The sequence below is a fragment of the Lipotes vexillifer genome, unplaced genomic scaffold, assembly GCF_000442215.2.
Source record: "Lipotes vexillifer unplaced genomic scaffold, Lipotes_vexillifer_v1.1 scaffold717, whole genome shotgun sequence".
In the NCBI taxonomy this organism is placed as follows: Eukaryota; Metazoa; Chordata; class Mammalia; order Artiodactyla; family Lipotidae; genus Lipotes; species Lipotes vexillifer.
In genome coordinates this window covers 2,381,282-2,404,994 of record NW_006798707.1, presented here as the reverse complement: position 1 = coordinate 2,404,994, position 23,713 = coordinate 2,381,282, and the positions used below count along the sequence as shown (strand labels likewise).

General features: G+C 43.2%; 1 protein-coding gene across 1 annotated transcript in view; it reads right to left on the bottom strand.

The window, feature by feature from the left end:
* The window catches only part of PLB1 (phospholipase B1), a 128,594-nt gene extending 105,549 nt beyond the window's left edge, over positions 1-23,045 (bottom strand). The window contains exons 1-3 of the mRNA XM_007470893.1: positions 22,991-23,045; positions 2,070-2,131; positions 758-824 (exon numbers count right to left, since the gene is read on the bottom strand). Coding sequence (XP_007470955.1) covers positions 758-824; positions 2,070-2,131; positions 22,991-23,045 — 184 coding nt within the window. The remainder of the gene's footprint in view (positions 1-757; positions 825-2,069; positions 2,132-22,990) is intronic.
* Positions 23,046-23,713: the final 668 nt, after the last annotated feature.

Sequence of the window (23,713 nt, the reverse complement as noted above, 5' to 3'; positions counted from 1 at the left end):
GAACACACATAAACATCAGATGCAAGCTGTATGCAAATGGTGTACCAGGAAGCCTCCATGACCTACCTGGGCCCCCAGAATACTTAGAATTAAGTTTCTTTAGAAACCACTGATATATTCCTTGGTCATGTTATGGGGGCATTCAAGGTAAGCCTCCTGAAGAAGCCACTTCCTAAGAAGTACCTCAATTTCTTTTTCTACCCACATTCCTTACATGACAGAAGAGTAAGAATAGCATATGCTTAACTGGAAACCCTGCTAAGTCAGTACAATGCAAACATAAACAAATCCATTAAACACAGTTTATAATGCAGCTGTATGATAGGATAAAGCTGGAGAAGAGGACCAGCTCAAGAGCAACATTCAGAGCATCCAGGTATTAGATAAATGTAGCCCATTATAGGAATAATATGTCTAGAGCTGCCACTGTGGCTACATTACAGGATTGGGGAAGGCACATGAGTGAGCAAGCTCCAAGCCACAGCTCCTGTGGCTCGGTCTACCCACCTGGAGGTGAGCTCCCAGAGGTTGCCCTCACCCGGGCAAACCACTGTGGGGTCATGCCGGTTTTATCTCTGCGTGGTGTGTTGGGCTGTGTCCCTCCAGAGGAATGACTGAGGGGGCCAAAAGAGGAAGGACTAAGGATGGGAAAGAGGGAAGGCTTGAACAGCCAAAAAGTGCAAGAGGAGGAGTGTTGGAGCCTCTGCTGGCCACACCAGAGAGAAGACGCTGGCCTTCCTGGCTCAGCGGCACATACCTGAGTTAGAAGGCGCATCAGATCCTGACTTCTTTGAGTTGCATGAGAATGGAAAACTCTTCAGGCTCTGCCACTGAAACCGAACATCGGAAACATCAACTGCCTTGTGTGGAAATATTACAGGTCCTGAAAACTTGGTGTAGAAATGACCATGTACTTGTTGTACTAGGCTCAGAATCCAGAAGCAACAATTTTCCACAGTCATGTACTTCTAACCCCTTACCCAGCTCACCTAGTAAAACGGGACACGTGCCTACTGACAATGATTTTAGCAGATGGCAGTTAAGGATACCCCAGAACAGTGGGGTGGAGAGGGAGGGGAGGATAAAGAATAAGAACAATTCTTGGAATAGCGAGAAAGTTCTGGAGATGGATAGTGGTGACAGGTGCACAACAATAATATACTTAATGCCACTGAACTGTATACTCAAAAATGGTACATTTTATGTATATTTTACAATAAAAAAGAAATCATTAAGAAGAGACCCAGTATATCTAGACTGAAAAATTTAAAAATCTATCCTATTATGTTTTTTGTATTATCTGCTTTCTTTCTTTAAATTTGATTATTTACACAAAAGTAGGTATATGAGGCATTATGCTATTTGCTGCTGGTAACTGGATAAAGTGGAAACTGGGAGACTCTCACATTCCCACTGGAATGGAATGTGTCCTAAGCCCAGAGGGGCTGCTGAGAGCACAGGAGGGACTGGGTGACCAGTGCTGGGGTCCTCAAGACCACTTGGCCTCCTCAGATGCCTGTGAAAATCCAGAACAGCCTCTGCTTCTGTGAATCACATGGAGGGCTTTGGGAAGGGAGATTATATGTTTTCTCCCCAGAATTGAGAGTGGAAGGGGAAATACTCCAATGGCGGAAAAATGTGCAGTAAATGAGTTGCTTGACCACATCTCTCTGTCACAAGGAGACACAAGTGAATTTCTCGTGAATTACCAATTTCGGTAAGAGATAAAGCATTTACTCTCAACTCTTGTAGATGTTCTGGGAAGATCTCACCCAGATGCCTTCAGATAACTCACAGCATCTGCTTCAAGGTTCACAGAGATAACCAGCCCATCTATAATCTTTCCAGACACTTCTGGGAACCACCTGCTCACTCTGCAGGCATAATGAGCCCCAAATTCCAGGGGATACAGTTATGCTCTGCCAGGCAGCCCGCTGTCCCTGGAAAAGCAGCTCATCTAGCCCATTCCCTCAAGGCCTCAGGGAGGGAATCTGCCAACTTGCATCAAGACTTAGATTCACCCTCTAGAAGGGAACTCACTCCCCCTCCCATGAGGACAAAGCCCTAACCTCTGGCCATAGCTGCTCTTCCAGTGTGTTCTCTCCAGGGGAGGTACGGGCCTGGGTAGTTCCTAAAAGAAAGCAAAAACAGTTCAGGTTATTTAGCTGGAAATTAACTCCCGCCCAGATTTGCAGCTTTTGGGCCCTTCCTCCCTGCCCAACCTATGTGCCCTGCTCAGTAACGTCCCTTGTGTTAGGAAAGTCCAGGTTCCATTCCTCCAACTATCACCTCCATTGTTTGGGACACTGTGCTTCCATTAATGCAGACCATTGATCAGAATCCCCAGGATGAAAAGCAAAAGTGCTACCTGGGAGGGGTCAGCAATAACCCTATATCATTCATGGGCACATTACCACAGATGCCTTTATTGGTTCCTTAGCGAAGGGCAGAACTCTCCGGGAGAGTAATGTTGGACAAATAGCTGCTGTTGTTTGGGGATCCAGGACAAATGAGGGAAGGCAGAGGACATCCGGCAACAGTCTGAAGGTGATGTGAGCTTAGGAGCTTAGCCATAACTATACACAGTAGCTGGACAGCGGCTGTCTCCAGCGGGCTTACTGACGGTGAGGCAAAGAGGAAGAAAAGGCAGGTGGAGAGCTGCTAAGACACTGTCCTTGTCCCAGCTTACTTTGGGCCAGTCTTTTAAAACTTTTAATTTTGTTTACTTTTTAAAATTATAATATATGTACAATGAGAGACTCATTTTATAAGCTAATGAGTTTTCCCATCAAACCTACCATCAAACTTTTAGCTATGGAAATAATAGTGTAGTGTACAATAACAGCACTCATTTTTAAATAAAGGAACCAAGACAATCACCCACGGTGCCACTACCCCTCTAGCCCAAGAGTGGTTTCATATGCTCACACCCTCCTGTCCACCATCAGGCTCCTGATCAGTCACACTTTTTATTCAGTTGTAATCAGTGTGGATGCAATGTTGTATCCTACAAGCTCCCTTTAACGTTGTATCAAGAGCTTTTTTTCACACTGTTACATAATCTCGATGCTTACTTCAACACCTTCAAGAAACATTTATGATACTGATATGTAATCAGAGGTCTGGCTCCCTTGCTCCCTCTGGCTTCTCCCTACCCAGTTCTCTGCCCAGAGCGCACACTCCTTGTAAGGGCATATCATGCAAGAACCCCCAGACAGCATCAGACAAGGCTGAAGGGAGGCCTGACTTGGGGGAGAGCGCTTGGTTTCTTTACCCCACCCTTCTTTTGCAGCTTTACTTTCTGACCCTGAAAAGAATTTATCTGGAGTTTCATGAGGAACAAGAGTTTATTTCCATTTCACGCCCACGGTGAGATCAGGCACTGATTTCCACTTCAGGAAACATTCCATAACAGGAATGTTGGTTGTATCCTGCCCCCAGATCTCAGTGACCCTTCTGAAATGCCCGGAAGAAATGCTTCTGTGCAGAAAGAACCGCATGATGGGAAGGTGTTGAGGTGTGGACAAACAGGGAGTGCTTGGAAGGGCTGGAGCAAAGGGTTCATAGCTGGAGGGGAGGGGAGTGCAGGGCAGGGCAGGGTAGATGAGGCTGCACAGACAGATGGCAGCTGGGCTGTGGAGCTGTGAATGCCAGGCTGCTGCACAGGCAACAGGAAGCCATGACCAGTCTTTGAAGAGACGACAGGGTGTGTTTTAAGATGATTATCACTGGGAGTAGTGGGGTAGGTGAATTTGCAGGGCAGAGATTTGAGACCATTTTTGGTAACATTGTTTTTAAGCCAGGATAAAAATGTACATGGTACTCAACACTTATATGCAGCTTCTGGGTGCCAGGCACTGTTCTAAGCACTTACGTGAAATAATTCATTTATTCCTCACAACAGCTCTATGAGATAAATGCTATCATCCCCACTTTACAGTTAAGAAACAGGCCCAGAAAGGGTAAGTGACATTTGAAAGGTGACACAGTGAACACTTGGTGATGGAAGGATTTGAAAATGCGCAGTCTGGCCCCATGGGCCGTGCTCAGAACCAAACTAAGTGTAAGTCACAGCCTAAGATTTAGACCAGGGCTCAGCAAACCTCTTCAATATAGTCAATATATTAGATTTTTCAGACTATACAGTCTCTGTCACAAATACTCAGCCCTGCTCTTGTACTGTGAAAGCCACCATAGATAACATGTAGACAAATTATAGAGACATTTGAATTTCATATAATTTTCATGTGCCATTAAATACCTTTCTTTTTATTTTTCTCAACCATTTAAAAATGTAAAAACCTTTTTGGATATCAACAAACTGATTTTAAAGTTTATACGGAGAGGCAAAAGACCCAGAATAGCTAACAGAATATCAAAAGAGAAGAACAAAGTCGGAGGACTGACACTGCCCAAATTCAAAAGTTACTATAAAGCTACAGGACGATACTGGCAGAAGAACAGACAAACAGACCCATGGAACAAAAGCGAGGGCCCAGACACAGACCCACACAAATAGAGTCAACTGCTCTTTGTCAAGAGTGCAAAGGCAGCACAATGGAGAAAAGACAGTCTTTTCAACGTGAGAAAAAAAAATCGATGAAAAATCATTCTTAGCTCACAGGTCATACAGAAAGTGGCAGAAGGCTGGATTTGGCCTATGGGCCGTTGTTTGTTAACCAATGTCTGATCTAGACACTATTTTTGTTTATAATTAATTTTTTTTGGAGTATAGCTGCTTTACAATGTTGTGTTAGTTTCCACTGTACAGCAAAGTGAATCAGCTATACGTATACATATATCCCCTCTTTTTTGGATTTCCTTCCCATTTAGGTCACCACAGAGCACTGAGTAGAGTTCCCTGAGCTACACAGTAGTAGGTTCTCATTAGTTATCTATTTTATACATAGTATCAATAGTGTACATTTGTCATTCCCAATCTCCCAATTCATCCCACACCCCTGATCTACACACTATTGAAAAGAGGTCATCAAGGTGAAATGGGAAGATAACATCTCCGGTGATCAGCAATATCCCTTAGCCCTGGGCATCCCCGATGGGAGCTTGGGATCCCTCTCTAGATTACCATGCTGGTTGCTGCTGCCACAGCTCCTCACTGGGGTTTGCCAGCACCTTCACAAGTGGAGGAACACAGGTGCTAGAGCGACTCTCCCCTGGTCTTTGAGAAATGTCCCACTCAGCACATCTCCTGGTCCTCCAGGCTTCATGCCTGAGAAATAAAATATTGCTCCTCAAAGAAAGCCTTTGGTCTCTGTTGAAAATAGCAGTTTTCTTAAAAAAATTTTTTAAAAAGATTTTTATCATCATGGATATTCATGTACTCTATAATTTATAAATTTTTAAAAATTGAATAATATAAGCAGAAGATCTAGCCCAGTGCCTGCACAAAGTATATATTGAAATCTGTTAATTTTGATGAAAGAAGTTGTTTCATTATCAATCCAGAGACACAATCTTACAAAATCTATGGGATACAGCCAAAGCAGTTCTTAGAGGGAAGTTGACAGCAGTACAGGCCTTCCTCAAAAAACAAGAAAAATCTCAAATAAACAACCTAAACTACCACTTAAAAGAACTACAGAAAGAAGAATGAAATAATGTCATTTGCAGTAACATGGATACAACTAGAGATTATCATACTAAGTGAAGTAAGTCAGAAAGAGAAAGACAAATACCATATGATATCACTTATATGTGGAATCTAGAATATGACACAAATGAACCTATCTACGAAACAGAAACAGACTCATGGACATAGAGAACAGACTTGTGGTTGCCAAGGGGGCGGGGTTGGGGGAGGGATGGACTGGGAGGTTGGGCTCAGCAGATGCAATCTACTATATATGGAATGGATAAACAACAAGGGCATTTAAAAAAGAAAAAAAAAAAGAAAAAATAATCCATAGAGACAGATGTCATTATTAGTATAATTTTATAGCAATGAAAATTAAAATTTTTCTTTAGAGAGGTGGGGCTGGGTTGAGAGACCCTATCTGCTGACTCTAAATCTAAAAGGTTTTAAAGGGGCTCAGAAGAGCTTGTTTTCGAAGAGATGGATCCCTACATCTTTCCCTGAAAACATCATGGAATCTTCTGGGCCTGATTTTTTTCCTCTGCAGACATTAAATCATGCATTTCCCCATTTTGTGTGTGTGTGTGTGTGTGTGTGTGTGTGTGTGTGTGTGTGTGCGTGCGCGCGCACGCGCGCATATGTGCGCCCATCTGTTGCGAGTCATAAAGGCAGTAAGAACTTGAGGAGTAAAGAGCCAGAGAAAAGGACAGCAGAGAGAGTGAGTCCAACATTTGATGCTGTTTTTACCCTTGAAACACTTGCCAAATCATGGGCAACAGAAATCAGCAGGTAAGTGGCTAATATGCTGGGCAGAGCTTCAGACTGTCCATGGAGCTGGGGGGAAACACTGGAGTCCAGTGCCCATCAAGGAGGAGGTGCCCTGGTGAATGTCCCAGTCTTTTATTTGGGACTTCAAAGAGCTAGACCCTTGGAAGATGGATAAAGTGGAAATAGACCAGCCTCCAAAAAGACTGAAGCCCAGCTTTGAGTCAGTTCGATTCCCAGTATTAGATTAGGGTGATCTGCCCCTACCTAACTGCTTGCCCAAAGTAAAGCCTTTATGGAAGAAGACAGCACCATCTGGAACATACAGATTTAATTTTTCATACACAATACCTGGCTTTCAATTAAAAAAATTGGGACTTCCCTGGTGGCGCAGTGGTTAAGATTCCGCCTGCCAATGCAGGGGACACGGGTTCGAGCTCTGGTCCGGGAAGATCCCACATGCCACGGAGCAGCTAAGCCCGTGCGTCACAACTACTGAGCCTGCGCTCTAGAGCCCACGAGCCACAACTACTGAGCCCACGTGCTGCAACTACTGAAGCCCGCGCGCCTAGAGCCTGTGCTCCTCAACAAGAGAAGCCACCGCAATGAGAAGCCCGCGCACTGCATCGAAGAGTACCTCCTGCTCGCCGCAAGTAGAGAAAGCCCACATAAAGCAATGAAGACCCAACACAGCCAAAAAAAAAAAAAATGAAAAAAAAAATTACCAGGAGATAATACCAAATAAACAGAAACCAAGAGAGAGAAAAAAATCCCAACAGACAATAGACAGTGAAAAGTGGTGGAATAATGTGGAAATAAAGGGATAATATCTGCAGCTTTGTTAGCCTGATGTTTTGTTCCCAGTTGGGGTGAGGAGTAAACCAATGGGATATTCAATGGGGCGATCCAGGAATGAGAAGGAGGAAAAGGGAAGGGCAGAGGTACACCTCACATATTCCCGATTGGCTGGGAGTCTGTGTGCTGGGAAGACCCGAAAGAGCCCCACGTAAAATTAAAGTGAAGAAAAACTTGAAAATTGTCTGCAACTTTGTGTTCACTCCCCACCCTACACACAGACTGATAAACAGAGCCTTACAAATTCAAGGTCTTTGGACATCACCTCTGTCCAAATCACTGATCACTAAACCATGCCGACTCAGGGGTGACTCCTCGGATGCCAGGTTAAAAAAAAATAAGAAATAAAAAACTGAGCAAAGACATCAGTGGCTGTCCACTGTAGGGGAACAGATTCCTCAGTTTAACTGCAGGCAGGTTACTAAAAAATGAACCAACAACCCTCAGAAATGGAATGTAAAATTGTTAAATTTTATCAGACATGCCCAGTTTTTAACAAAAAGTTACTAGATGTGCCATGAAATTGAAAAGTGAGACCCATACTCCAGAAAAAAAAGAAGCCAATGAAAACGTGGCCCAAATGTCGGGTTTTCCAGGCAAGGTCTTCAGAGTAGCTATTACATATATGTTCAAAGAATGAATGAAACTATGTTCAAGGAATTAAAGACTTAACAAATAGAAGCTATAAAAAGAACATTCCAGAGATGAAAAATAAAATAACTGAAAGATTTACTAGATGGGCTCAGTAACAGACTTGAGATGGCAGAAAAAAGAATCTGTAAACTTAAAGACAGATCAATAGGAAGTACATTTCTGAAAAATACAGAGGAAAAGAGACTGAAGAAAAACAAACAGAGCCTCAGAGGTCTGTGGATACCGTCAAGCATAGAAAGCATACAGTTAATGAGTCCCAGAAGAAGCAGAGAGAGAAAGAGGCAGAAAAAGATTTGAAGAGATAATGGCTGAAAATGTCCCACATTTGGTGAAAAATATTGAGTCACAGATCGAAGAAAGCAGGGATAAAAACAAAAGCAAACAAACAAAACAACCACTTCAGGTAAGAAAAACACAATTTTACCTAGACACATCAACTGTAATAATTGATGTGTTCAGGTGTAGTTTAAAGCCAAGGTTAAAAAAAAAAAAAAAAAAGCTCAAACAGCAGAAGAAAAACAGCTTTTCATGCATAGGAGACCAACATTACGATCAACAGTCAACTTATCGGAAAGGGTGGAGGCCAGAGGCAGTGGAATGACATATTCGAAATGCTACAAGGAAGATGACCCCACATGCAAGCATGGTAATGTAAGAAGAAATGAAGTGTAGGCAAATCCAAAATAATATTGACTGTATAAAACAGAAGCCAGCAAACTATAGCTCATAGGTTAAATCTGCCCACAGCCTGTTTTTGTACGGCTCACTAGATAGGAATGATATTTATAGTTTTAAAGGGTTATAAAACAAAGAATAATATGTGGTAGAGACCATACATGATCCACAAAACCAAATATTTACTGTTTGGCCCTTTATAGAAAAAATGTTTGCCAACCCCAATACAAAAAATAAAAAATAATAGTGTGGAGTTTAAAATATATGTAACGTATTGCTGTAGGCAGATGTGAATGGAGTAAATGGAGTTACACTGTTGTAAGGTTTTTCTTTACCTGGGGAGTGATTGATACTCATTTATATTAGACTTTAATATAACAAGGATGCATGTTGTAATCAAATACCAAAATAACAAAAACGTATAATCAGCCAGCTAATATTGGGCAGGATACTGCGTGGGAACTGAAACAATAGAAATGTTTAATCCAAAGAAGACAAGAAAGGAGAAAAGATCACAGCACAGGTATGACACATTGAAGCACAGAGAGTCCGGTATCATTTTTAAGCACACTTGGGAAGAACAGAAAAGAGAAGCTTAGGGGGCTGCATGAGAACTTCCTTCAGTGTCTGAAAGGTCTGGATACCAAGGGGGATGGCCTTGTTCCATGTGGCCCCCAAACCAGGACTGGACCAGTGGAGACAGGCTGTCCCTTGGTAGAATAGCTAGAGCTACCTGAATAAGAATGGAGCTAGTGGGAAGCAGCCGCATAGCACAGGGAGATCAGCTTGGTGCCCTGTGACCACCTAGAGGGGTGGGATAGGGAGGGTGGGAGGGAGGGAGATACAAGAGGGAAGAGATATGGGGATATATGTATACGTATAGCTGATTCACTCTGTTATAAAGCAGAAACTAACACACCATCGTAAAGCAATTATACTCCAATAAAGATGTTAAAAAAAAAAAAAAGAAAGAAAGAGAATGGGGCCACTCAGGGCACTTGGTCCAGGCAGCGGCTGGGGACCATGGGGGGCATGTGGTACATACACCAGGCAGGTGTCAGGAGCTTGGACACCCTTGGTCTAGTCAATCTCTCCATGCCTCTGTTTCCTCACCTATAAGGTGAGGTTGATAACACTTGCCTCGTGGAGTTGCTGTAAGGATCATTCACATGTAAACACGAAGCATGGTATCTGACATGTGCTAAAGGTTCAGTAACTGGTAGTTATGATTATTATAATCAGTATAAGAGAGATGATTAAGCACAGACCATTTTTCAGGTACTTCCAGTCTCAATATTCTGGGATTTCCTTATATAACTAGAGAGTTTGCGTTTACTCTGATGATCTAAATCATCCCTGATAACTGCCCTGAGGCAGTCACAGAGAGGCTGTACCTGGAATCTAAGTGTCTAGACCTGAAGACCCGGATGGCAGCTTAGGACCCCTGGGTCCTATCCCCACTGACTCCTGGGCCCTCACTCCAGTGCTTCCCACTCTGCTTCCCACCAGTAAATGGAAGAAAAATTCTTGCCTTTCCCATAGCACCCCGAGGTATTGTGGGAGAAACTGTCAAAGCACTTGTGGCCTGACTGGACCCCAATCATGGAATCCCAAGGGAATTTTCCCATTTGGAAGGTTGTTTTAGCCTCAAGCTCATGGATCTATGAAGGGCTTAGAGCTCCCTGAAAAACTACCACCTCAGTATGGTCAATAAGGGAAAAAGACAAGTACTTTTCCACCCTGCTAGGCAGGAAACAGAATGTGTGTGCACACTCTTAAGAACAGCTTTGGCTGAGATCAATCATCCAAGCTGGACAGAGCTGTGACCACTGGGGTCCTGGAGCCGACAAAGGGCCATCATAGTGTTAGGCCTTAGCAAGGCAAAGTCACACACGGTTCTCCTCTGGGAGGCCCCTCTGAACCAGTGGTTCTCAACCCACTGCCTGCTGCCCAGCCCCTGACACTGAGATTCAGACTGGATTGGCCTGGGGGTGGGGGGCCTTGGTGTGCTGGACCCCAGCAGATTTTCAAAGCCCTTTGAGTGATGTTCATGTGCTTCTGAGGTTAACAGCCCTGACTCTTCACGGAAACCCAAAGCTTGTCAGCCCAACAGCTGGCCAGGGGTAGGGAGTGTGATTTCAAAAGCAAAACTAAAACAACTCATGCGCTCTTAATTAGTAGATTTCCTTATTTTTTTGTTATTATTTTTTTTACTTATACTGTGTCTAGAGCACAATTTTCCACCACCATCCCTGCCTCGAAGAAAGATGGCCATGTTGTAAGCTTGATCAAGCATCAATCTCTCTGGACCTTGACTTCCCCATCTATAAAATGGGGATGAGACTGGCTTCCCTGTGAGAACAGGAAAGCGCTGTGTGAATAGGAGAGGCCACACACTTGCACGGGAGGACTTGTCTCCCTGGATGAATGGGAGGCACATGCCCTGGGCAGTGGGAAGGACGGTCAAGGCCAACACATGTGGAATTAGGGCCACTCCTCAGTGTACATTAAATCTGGGGGCTCTTTGCAAACGTATAATGTCCTCACAGCAACCCTAAAGGGTAAGTAGAGGCAGGATTGACAGGCTCTAGAGAGGTTAGGTAACTTTCACCAGCTCACACAAACCACACCAGTAAGGGCAGGGCCAGGCCTCGCACCAGCACTGCCATTCACTAACCGGTGAGCTATCTGGGTAAGCTGGGAAGGGGAGGGTCCAAGTCAGCCAGGGTTTGTCTCCTGTGCTGTCCTGGGCTGTAAGCAGGTCTTCTGGGCTTTGTCGGTCACCCTGTGCAGCATCTTATCCCCATTCACACTTAGGGCCTGTGGGATGCTGTTGTCGACCCGCGAGCAGGCACCGCACAGGTCATGCACGGCTGCTGCTCCTATACCAACAGTGCTCTGAGGAGCACAGGATGTTATCAGGGTGCTTGCGCAGTCACGTGCCGCAGTCAGTGAGGGCGACCCAAGGGCCAGAGAATCTTTCTGGGGTAGCTAGACTGACCTCTGTCTTAGAATTCTAGAATGGCTGTGGTGGGCTGAACTTTGAGATCATCTCGTTTAATACCTCGGCAAACTGAGACCCAGAGAGGTTAGCAAACTTGCCAAAGACCACTCAGCAAGTTATCGAAGGCTGTGTGTGGAGCTCGGTTCTCCTTAACCTAGTCTGGCCTGCTTTCCTTGGGACCAAAGTCTGTTAAACTTACGGTTACCAAAGGGGAAAGGTGGGGAATGGGGAGGCTGGGATTAACATATATACACGGCTACATATAAGATAGATAACCAACAAGGACCTACTGTATAGCACAGGGAACTCTGCTCAATATTCTGTAATAACCTAAATGGGAAAAGAATCTGAAAAAGAATAAATATATGTACATGTATAACTGAATCACTTTGCTGTACGCCTGAAACTAACAACATCATAAATTGACTATAGACCAATATAAAATAAAAATGTTTTAAAAGGCAATTATACAAAGGTTATTTTGTGTGTTGTTCTATAGCCTGAGTTGCCAACATACGGAAATTTGTTCCTTTGCCGTGTCTACAAGAAAGGTATTTTCAGCTGCCCTACCTTACCCAGCAGTCAATCTAAATAGATTTAACAGCCAAAAAATGCCAAAATGATGATTTCAAATGCCAAAAAATGATTTCGAATTAACACTGTTACAATTTTGGGGTAGACACAACCTTAAGTCTGATGAGATTATTAAAAAATTAGAGATAATTTGGGAAGTCCCAAACCACTGTTCTTTAAATACCCATGTCCTGTGCTGATGACCCCGAGGAGACACCCATTACAAATTCCATCCTGGACAGAGACCAACGCATCCTCCTGTCTCCATCTCTGATGCCCACCCAACACTCAACCTCAAACATCCTATGTCCCAGGAGAGGGAAGATGGTTCTAAGAGCAGTCCTAACAGGAGAGAGCACATTCAAAGCTGACTTGACCTTTGGCCCTTGGTTCATTATATGACCTCAGACAAGGACTGCTTCCCTTTTAGATTGTATTTTCCTTAATCTCCTCATGGGGACACTTGAGGCAGGGCCACAACCAGGAAGGAACAACCCAAAGAAGAGAGTCCCATGGTAAAGGTGAACAAGTGGTCCTGGGCAGTGGCAGGTCAGGGCCCTGACCCCTCCACCATCACTCTGCTCCAGCTTTGCCTCAGTCCCAAGGGGCCAGAATTTAAAGGGACCAGGGACCCCCAAAGCCAGATGGGGGCAGAAGGATTAGTGAGCTCCAACAGGAGGGGGATCCCAGGAAACTGTGTGGGGGCCTCATGTCTCCCCCATCGGGAAGGTCTCCTCCCAGAGACAACTGGGAGGTTCTGGTCTGAAGAAGGGAGCATTGCCCGAGGACCACTGTTTCTCCCTGAGATGCCAGAGTGCAAGAGGAAATGGCTGCCTAACTCAGGAGGAAAGCACTTGGCCTTCCCAGAGCCCAGCAAACTCCCTGCTGGGCCTCTTTCTAAGAGCCAGGTGAGCCTCTGACTCACCAGTGTGTTGCCTCTTTCAGTGCATGACCTTTTATGTCTGACCAGCAGACTCATCCTGCCCAAAATACCACTTCCATTAGGCCACTCCTCTGCTGAAGAACTTTTAATAGTTTCCCCTTCCCCATACAGCAAATCCAAATTCTAGACTTGCTGCATGACCTTGAACTGGTCACTTAACCTCTGTAAGGCTTAGTTTTTTGGGGTTTAAAAAAAATTTTTTTTAATTGAAGTATAACTGATTTACAATGTTATGTTAGTTTCTGGTGTACAGCAAAGTGACTCAGTTATGCATATATATTTTCTATTTCACATTCTTTCCCAATATGGTTTATTACAGAATGTTGAATATAGTTCCCTGTGCTATATAGTAGGAACTTGTTTATCTATTTTTATATATAGGGTTTACTTTTTTTAAATGTAAAAATAACAGATTTGGATTAAATCACTTTAGAAGTCTCTTAAGCAAAAAGACACTGTAATAATCTCTACTGTTCTTATCTAAGGATTTCAGAACCTCACTTTACCTAACTCATCACCTCCCCCAACACCAGCCCTGCCCTTCAGCCCTATAGGCCCACTCCCTGCTCCTCAAACCCATCACGTTGAGCCCTGAATTTGCCTTTAGGTATGTTGTTTCCCCCACTTGCATGCCCTCCCTGTTCCTCTGCCTTTATCTTAAGCCCACTCATCCTCCAGCGCGCTCAATTGAGTTTCACCTCCCACGTGAAAATTCTCCAGCCCACATTCATCTCTCAGTTCTCTGAATCCTGTTGCTTTTATTACAGCTACTTACACCTATTTTGGTACTTAATTCTTCTCCAGTGATTTTTATGCAGATCAGTTCTCTCTCCCCAGAGGGTTCCGTACATTTGGTTTATTATCTCCCTGGCAGGCTCAGCCCTACTTGGGTTCTTAGAAGGGTGCTCAGACAGTTAACTGACAGTAGCAAAAATGCAACTTGATGAAAATGATGATTGACAATAAAGTCCTCAAAATCTACAAGGTGCAGATGACATCCCAGGAAAGTAGGACTTCTGAGCCCCCAGAGAAAATCCCATACCTGTGCCCGCTACTCAGGGCAGGAATTTGGAGGCATGTGTGTGAGCTGAAGTGTGGGCTGGGAATGGGGATTCAGGCATCTGATGTAGAGGAGAGAGTCTGACACCAGAGTTCCACCATCTGCCACCAACTAGATAGGTGACTTGAGCAAGTCCCTCCGACCCCCAATCAATAACTGGAAGGACATGGGCCACCAGAAGTCCTCCAAGATTGCTTTCTACTCTTATTTGGAAAGAGTATTTCTAGAAGGCTGGGCTGGCATCCTCCAGGAAGGACTCCAGGCCCTTGTGAAACAAACGTTGACTAACTTTACTTGTTCTCATAATGAAAGAGGCATTCCTTTCCTCACACAATGAGTTCACCCAGTTCCCACCTTTGGCTTCGCAGCGACAGACCTGGCATGGGTGTGTTACCGTGGTTAAGAATCTGCTTGCCAATGTAGGGGACATGGGTTTGAGCCCTGGTCTGGGAAGATTCCACATGCCGCAGAGCAACTAAGTCCATGCGCCACAACTACTGAGCCTGCACTGTAGAGCCCATGAGCCACAACTACTGAAGCCCACTCGCCTAGAGCCCATGCTCTGCAACAAGAGAAGCCACCGCAATGAGAAGCCTGTGCACCGCAACAAAAGAGTAGCCCCCGCTCGCCACAACTAGAGAAAGTCTGTGCACAGCAACAAAGACCCAATGCAGCCAAAAAACTAAATAAATTTAAAAAATAAATAAATAAATGACAAACTTGAGGATATTTATAGGAACACAAAATTATTTTAAAAAGTAACATTGCAAATTTGGTAAAGAACTAAATGTAAATTAATTTGAAAAATAAAACCAATTTTCCAAATCTTCTATGATCAGGTTTAACAGCAAATTAGACACAATAGAATGAATATACTAGGATGTGTGTTATCATAAATTACTTAGAATGCAGTATAGAAAGACAACAAGATGGTAAAATTGGAAGACAGGCTAAGAGACATGGCACATAAAGTGAGAAAAGCAAACAAACATTTAATTGGCACTGCAGAAAGAAAAGACAGAAATAGTGGAGTAAAAGCAGTATTTCAAGAGATACTAGCTGGGAAATTTTCAAAACTGATGAAAGATATTAAGCCACAGCTTCAAGATACACTACAAATGTTGAGCAAGATTAACACAAAAATGAATGAACTAGGAAACACATATACAACATAGACTGTATATATTTCCAAAGATGGCCATGGCATTTCCTTCCATCCTGCATGCCCTTTTGCAATATGACTTTTGCCACTCTTCCCCCCTTAAGAAGTGAAGTCTATTTCCTTCCCCTTGAATCTATGCTGGCCTTGAAACTTGCATTTACCAACAGAAGCAGCAGAAATTATTCTTGAGTCTAGGCATTAAAAGGCCTTGTGGCTTCCAATTTTGCTCTTTTTGGACCCTGAGTCACAAGGTAAGGAATCCCAGGCTTTTCATGTAGAGATAAAGGCTGTGTGGAGGAGCACCAAGGCACCCCAGTACCAAGTCCCCTGATATGGCATTTTAGACTCTCCAAGTCAATCCCAGACAACACTATGTGGAACAGAGACAAGATCCCTGAAGTCATCCCAAACTGCAGACCCACTGAATTGTGTGTAAGTAAATGTGAAACATAAAACTTTCCAAAACTTACTTAAGAAGAAGTAAATATGAATAATTCTATAACCATTAAAATAATTGAGTCAATAGTCAAAAGTCCGCCAAAAAATAATATTTCAGGCCTAAATGGTCTTATTGGTGATTTCTACTACCAATTAAGGGGAAAAAATAATTCCATTATTAAAAACTATTCTAGAAAAGAGAAAAATAGGAACACTCCCAAATTTATTTTATGAGAATGTATAACACTGGTATCAAAATCCAACAGTAGTGAGAGAAAGGAAAGTTACAGTTCAATCTCATTCATGAACATATAAGGGAAAAAAATACTAAGCAAATGTTAGCAAACCAAATCCGGCAGTATATAAAAACAAAATACACTGTGACCAGCTTGATTTTATTCCCGGAATGTATGGATGATTCAACATTAGCAAACCATTCAACATAATAATAAATCTAAAAGGAAAAAGATAATACACTTATTTCCATAGATGCCGAAAAGACCTTCAACAAACTTTAACGTTCATTCCTGACAAAAATAAAAACACTCAAGAAAACACAAATTTGTGGATACTTCTTTAATGTGAACACACAAAACACACATATATGTGTATGTATGTATGTATGATTCCCAAAGTCCATCATCTAACTGAACAGGGAAAATTTGTTTCCTACTAAGATCAGGAACAAGGTGAGAATCCCCACTATCACCCTTGCTATTTAACATTGTATTGGAGTATTAGACAACGCAATCAGAAAAGAAAAGAAGTAAAGGCAGAAAAAGGAAAAATATCTCTATTCGTTGATAATGTGGGACTAACCATGAAAACTCTAGAGAATCAATGATAAAACTAATTCAAACAATGAAATAATTTAGCGAGATAGAAAGTATAAAATTAACATAGCAAAAAGTAAAAGCCTTCATATACATCAATATATGGCCTGGCTTGGTTAGAAGATACAGTGGCCTATTTCTATTTTGCAAATTTACGGCAATTCCAATAAAAATACCAATACCTTTTTTTTCTAAAGCTAGGCAAATTGTTTCTAAAATTCATATAGAAAAATAAACATGCAAAAATAGCTATGAAATCCTGGAAAACAAGAGCAATGAAGGTAGGTGAAATACATTGCAAAATGACCACAAATCTCTCCTATCCTTGAATGTATGTCACTTTGCAGTATAACATTGCTGTTCCTCCCAAAAAGAGGAGAAGACTATGTCTCTACCCCTTAAACCTGCAGTTGGCCATATGAATTGCTTTGGTCAATGGGACATTATCAAAGATGATGCAAGCATGAGACTTGAAAAGTGTTGATGCTTTTGTGGTACGTGGGCCTCTCACTGTTGTGGCCTCTCCCGTTGAGGAGCACAGGCTCCGGACGCGCAGGCTCAGCGGCCATGGCTCACGGGCCCAGCCGCTCCGCGGCATGTGGGATCTTCCCGGACTGGGGCACGAACCCGTGTCCCCTGCATCGGCAGGCGGACTCTCAACCACTGCGCCACCAGGGAAGCCCAGTGTTGATGCTTTTGGAACTTACCCTTTTTCATTGCAGTTTGGAACCTGAGACCACATGGTCTCAAAAAAAAAAAGACAACTTCCTCTGCAATCAGAGAATTTAAAACTAAAATATTACTTCTCATCTGTGACATTTGCAAAAATATTAAGGCCTGACAATACACTCTATTGTCAAGCTGTGGCGAAGGAGGCATTTTCATATATATTGCCAATGGGAATGTAAAATGGTATAATCCCTATGGCTGGGGGGAAATTTGGTAATATCTAACAAAACTATATGTGTATTTACCCTTTGACCCAGAAATCCCAGTTCTAGGAACTTACCCTAAGCTCTCCCTCTGACAACATGAATAAGACATATGTACACAATTGTTCATGACAGCATTACTTAAAGTAGCAAAATACTGGAAACAATCTAATGTGCATATTGGGAGACTGGTTGAATATATATGGTACATAATGGAATATCCTACAGCTGGAAAAAAAATAAAAAAGATTTCTGAACAGATGTAATGTAATTTCAGGATATATTATTAAGCGAAAAAAAATCAAGATGAAAAAGAAGTTTATAGTAGATTACCTTTGTGCAAGAAGGAAGAAAATATAGAATATATATTTGCAAAAAGAAACATAGAAAGGATATGACAATAATGAAATTGGTTACCGACAGGGATAGGTGGAAATGGGATGGATGGGATAGGGATGGGAATGACACTTTTCCGGGTATATCTTTTCACACAGTTTTGACTTTTGAACCATGTTAATGCTTTATATATTCAAAAACTAAAGTAAAATCAAGAATGGGAGAAACTTTATAAGTGAATAGAAACAGAGACAAATTTAACTATATGTCAAATACATAACATAACCGCACAGAGAGAACAAAAGAAAAAGAGTTAATACAAGTGATTTTGATCAAAGTATTTTGATTATATACCCTGCATGGGACATATTCTGAGGACAAAAGAACCACAAAGAGATTTCGAACTTTGTTTGTGGTGGTGTTATTGTTGCAGTAATTCCAATATTGTGTTGGATGTATTGTAGGATTCAGCAAACGAATAAATTTATCAATATTGTTGTAACCTCAGCTTACACTGTGGGATAAGGACAATACAAATCAGGAATAGAGGAAGGAGATAAAAGCCTAATTCTAACTAAAATTAAGAGATTTCTGTATAAATTCATCTCATTAAAAAGAAAACAATATTTCTTGGCTCTGTCCACCGAGAGAACTTAGACATAATGACACTCCAGAAGCAATGAACACCCCTAGCATCTCGATCTTGGTTTCTAAATAAAATCCCCTATCAATTGGCACCTTAAAGACATTGCTAATTGCATGGTGAGATAGGGAAAATAGAAGATTAGCCTGGAATAACTTGTTCCATAAAGCTAAAAAGTGCTTAAAAATTGATGGGGAAACAGGAGTCAGCTTGAAGTGGCTCTCACTGGCCAATAACTTGAGCATCAAAATGAGTAATGACAGGACTGAATTATAATATACTGGTTAATAAAAGAACCCATATGTCCATTTTATATTAGAAAGATAAAACCTAAAAAGAGTGGGGCAGAGAATTTTATTTTATGGTGGAATGCCAACTAACAATAGTAGGAGGAATGATAGCCATTTTAAAATCACCATCTTACACTCACCATGGTAATAATTCAGCCAAGAATCATCAATGGATGCTAAAAACCACTGGGTATAAGAACAGTCACTCGGTATCACAGTATCTCCCTACAGACAACTTATAAATCACATGGGGGGAGGTACCTTTACAAGGGAGACATCTGGCAGACACCACCTTAACCAAATTATCAAATTTAACATCACCAATGAAAATATTTGCTAACGTCACATGTATCACTGAATGTTACACATCAAGGACACAACATGATCTACATTGTATTTCTACCTGAAGAGTTTAATCTGATTCTAGCAACAAAGAAACAGTTTGGACCAATCCAAATTGCAGTGGGCACAAAAAAAGCCAGCCTCAAATTTTCAAGGACACACACACACACATACACAAAAGAAAGAAAGGGGAAAAAAAGGCTAAAGAACTACTCTAGATTAAGAGGGTTTAAAGGGGCAGCACAAGTAAATGCAATGTGCAGTCTTTGGTGAATTTAACAAGCAATGACTGAAAAAAATGAACAAAATAATAAAAAGTCAATTAACTTAATTCACCATATTAGCAGATTAGAGTAAATCACACAATCATCTAAATAAGTGCAGAAAAATTTATTCATCACCCACTTATGATTTTTTTTTTTAAAACCGCTTAGCAAATTAGGAATAAAATAGAACTTTCTTAGTCTCATAAAGAGCATCTACAGAAAAGCCTGTAGCAAACACCACACTTACTGACGAAACATTAAACACTTTCCTTTTGAACTTGGGAATAAGACAAGAGCGCGTCCAACCGTCACTGCTATGAACAGTTGTAGTGAAGGCACCAGCCAGCACAGTAAGGCAAAAGAAAGAAAAGGCACACAGGCTGAAAAGAGAGCAACCAGACCGTCATCACTGGCAGGATTGTGTATACAGAAAATTCGAAAGAATATACAGATAACTTACTAAAATTTATAAGAGTTTAATTGGGTACAAAATTAAAAATTTATTTCTATATACCAATAACATTTTCAAAATGACAATTTAACATTCCATTTATCATACACCAAAAGTATTAGAAACCTAAGACTAAATTTAACAAAACATATGCAAGACCTCAGAGAAAACTATAAAGCATTGAGAGGCATTAAAGGTCTAATTATAAGCTCATGATTTGGAAGACTCAATATTGTGAAGATGTCTGTTTTCCCCTACTTGATTCACAGAATTAAAAGCAATTTCTATCAAAAGCCCAACAGGTTTGTTTTTGGGGGGGTAGAAATTGACAAATAGTAAAATGTATGTGGAAGTTCAAAGCCAAGTCACTTCTAAAGGAGAAAAAACAGAAAGACTTGTTTCTCACAAATAATAAAGCTTTTTACTACAAAACTATAGAATTAAGATAATGTGCTACTGGCACAGGGATAGACAATGGGACAAATAAAGCAAAACAGAGTTTTAAAACAGATGCATGCACATGTGAGTCCTTTATATATGAAGAGAGGAGGCTCTTCAGAATGGTGAGGAAGGAACTGACTTTTCAATAAATGGTGCTGAGACAACCAGGTATCTTCATGAAAAAACATATAAAACTGGGTTCTCCTCTTACCGTAATCACCAAAATCAATCCCAGATGTCTTGAAAAAGGCCCAGTGAGAAAAGCAATTTATAAAGTTTTTAGAAGGAAATATAGGATAATATCTTCATGACCCTGAGGCCAGAGAGAAGTTCTTAAAGACACAAAGAGCACAAGCCAGAAAAGATTTTAAAAACTTTAGAAACGGACAGACAGTATACAGACAATGGCCAGACCAATGGATGACAATACAACTGTGACCCACACATCTGCAGTAGACGGGCAAGGAATCAGCCTAGAACAGTCAGGACTTGGCCCATGTCTGCAGCTCCCCAACTTTTGTCCCTGCTTCCAACTCAGGACCAACCAGAGAAAGCCACGTATGTTTCCCAAATGAATCATTTAAGATGCCTGGTTTCTAGTTAGCCGCCTGCAGCTAGCTTCCCCCTGGCAACAGCCGCCAGTCAGAGCACCCCTGAAGCCTTCCCCTTTTCCGTCGTCAAGCTTTCCCACTCCCCTGCCTGTCTCGGAGTCTCTGCCAAACGCAAATGATAGCAGCTTTTACCATAGCAACCTTGGAATACATGCCTCCGTTTGTTCTCATTTGGCTGGTCTCCCTTTACTTCCCCCCAGATTAAGAAGTTTGTTCACTTAAAGTCTCCATAAAGAGAATGAAAGGCAAGCTTCAGAAGATACTTGTTGGTCATACCAACAAATAGCAAGTGCACAGCCCATATGAAAAACTAAAAAGAAATCAGTGGGAAAAAGGACAACCCATTGAAAAAAACGGGAGGGCTTCCCTGGTGGCACAGTGGTTGAGAGTCCGCCTGCCGATGCAGGGAACACGGGTTCGTGCCCCGGTCCGGGAAGATCCCACACGCCGCGGAGCGGCTGGGCCCGTGAGCCATGGCCGCTGAGCCTGCGCGTCCGGAGCCTGTGCTCCGCAACGGGAGAGGCCACAGCAGTGAGAGGCCCGCGTACCGCAAATAATAATAATAATAATAATATAAACTCAAAAACCTTATGTTGGGGCTTCCCTGGTGGCTCAGTGGTTGAGAGTCCGCCTGCCGATGCAGGGGACGCGGGTTCGTGCCCCGGTCCGGGAAGATCCCACACGCCGCGGAGCGGCTGGGCCCGTGAGCCATGGCCGCTGAGCCTGCGCGTCCGGAGCCTGTGCTCCGCAACGGGAGAGGCCACAGCAGTGAGAGGCCCGCGTACCGCAAACAAACAAACAAACAAACAAACAAAACAAAGGGAAACACACTAGAACACTCACTGCATGAAAGAAGAATTCAAATGGTCCATAAAGATTCCTAAGCCTCAGGAGTAATCAGGAAAATGCAGTCACCCAGTGCAGGAAGCAGAGCAGGCACTATGATTCTCTCTGGCCTCGCATCCCACCCAGCGACTCAGAGAGGGCGACAGACCTGTCCCAGGTAGGTAGCCGAAGCAGCGCTTGGACCCCAGCCAGGCCCCCGGCCTCTGTCCCCACCTCCTCCTCTCCCTCTGGGGGCTCCAGGGCAAGAGCTTTCTGACTCTGGGCCCAGGCCTCTCACTTGGAGACAGTTAAAAATTCATCTTTAAGGGGCTTCCCTGGCGGCACAGTGGTTGAGAGTCCTCCTGCCAACGCAGGGGCCACGGGTTCGTGCCCCGGTCCGGGAGGATCCCACATGCCGTGGAGCGGCCATGGCCGCTGCGCCTGCGCGTCCGGAGCCTGTGCTCCGCAGCGGGAGAGGTCACAGCAGTGAGAGGCCCGCGTACCGCAAAAAAGAAAAAAGTAAATATTTAGTCTCTACCATCATTTCAAGAGATTTAGCCTAATATTAAAAGCTTTGGTAGTCTCAGTGTGTGATTGAGAAGGATGCCGTATGGCTTGAAACCATCATGGATAAAGTCATTCATTTGATCAGAAAAAAAAAAAAAATCATCTTTAAGGCCCTCTTCGGTTTAACAGATCCCGCCTTTCCGAACAAAGGGAGGAAGGAAGAGCCAGGGGCTGGGAAAAGAGGAACAGAGGCACTGCCTTCTACCCATTATCTCAGAAGAAATCCAAAGCCCTGGCCTGGAGCCCACTCGTTTCAGTCAGAGTCGGTAGTACTAAAGGACGCGGTGCAATCCTTTAGAATTCATCATCCTCAAGTCTGCCTTCCTCTGCCCTTTCAGCAAAAACAAACAAAGCCCATGTAATGATCAAAATGTGCTTTTACCATTCGTGGTCATAGTGGTATTTTTCCGTGTTAAGAATCAAGGTCCAGGGAGGTAGGACTTGCCCAAGGCCACGCAGCACAGAGCACTAGAATCCGGGTCTTCACGACTCCTACACCTATGGCTTTTTGCTTCCCCACCGCGGGGCTGTTGCTCGCCCACACTTCTCACTTAAGTCCTGCCCACCTCCCACAGCTGTGGGCACTTAAGCTCAGCACTGCAGCCTGCTTGTTCTCACCTGTGCATTTCGTGCTCACTGAAAATTCCTCCCCCCAAGCTCTGTGCCGAAGCAACATGGGACACCAGCAGGGCTGACCCATTGGTTGCCCTCTGAGCAAAAGGCAGACTTACCTCGCCCCAGTAGCAGCAGCAGCCCCAGGAAGAAAGTGCGTGGCCGCAGCCCCATGCTGGAACCCCCCAGACGTCCACAGACCGATGGGCTATCACTCTTCCTTCTGTTTTTATGCTCCTCTGTTGTCTGATAGGGCGCCTGTCATAAATTTTACTGTCTTCACCTTTGAAAGGGGCAGTGGCCAGCTGTAAATGATAAATATTAACATTTAGGCAGACGACTTCTCAAGGTAGATGGGTCAAAGATGGCTGGCATGTTCTAGACAAAGGCACCAGAAGACCAGGACCACACAGCCCCCTTCGCATGGCCTTCCAGGATGGTGAGTGCCCAGAAATTGCTAGTGTCGGGGAACTGGAAATTGCTGGCACTGGGCTGGAATCCCAGGTCAGCCACAGCCATCAGAGCTTGCGGGGCATCCCTTAGGTTAGCCCCAGCTTTTCTGCTGTAAGCTATGGAACTAAAAGCCATGAAAGGAGTAGAAAGTACTTTGTAACAACTGTAAACCAGCCATGTCCGAACGTGAGATCTCTAGTGGGCCATGTGTTCCCACAGTGTCTCAGGAGTGCCGCTGGGTTCCCTAGTCTCCATGGCACAGAGAGGTTTTTTCCGAGCCCTGCGCCTAGAGCCAAGGGTGACCGGGAGTGTTGGGCTGAAGTGTGTGCCACACATTTATTGTCTGCATGTTGAATTGACAGATGTTAGCCAGAGAGGTGAGCCATGGA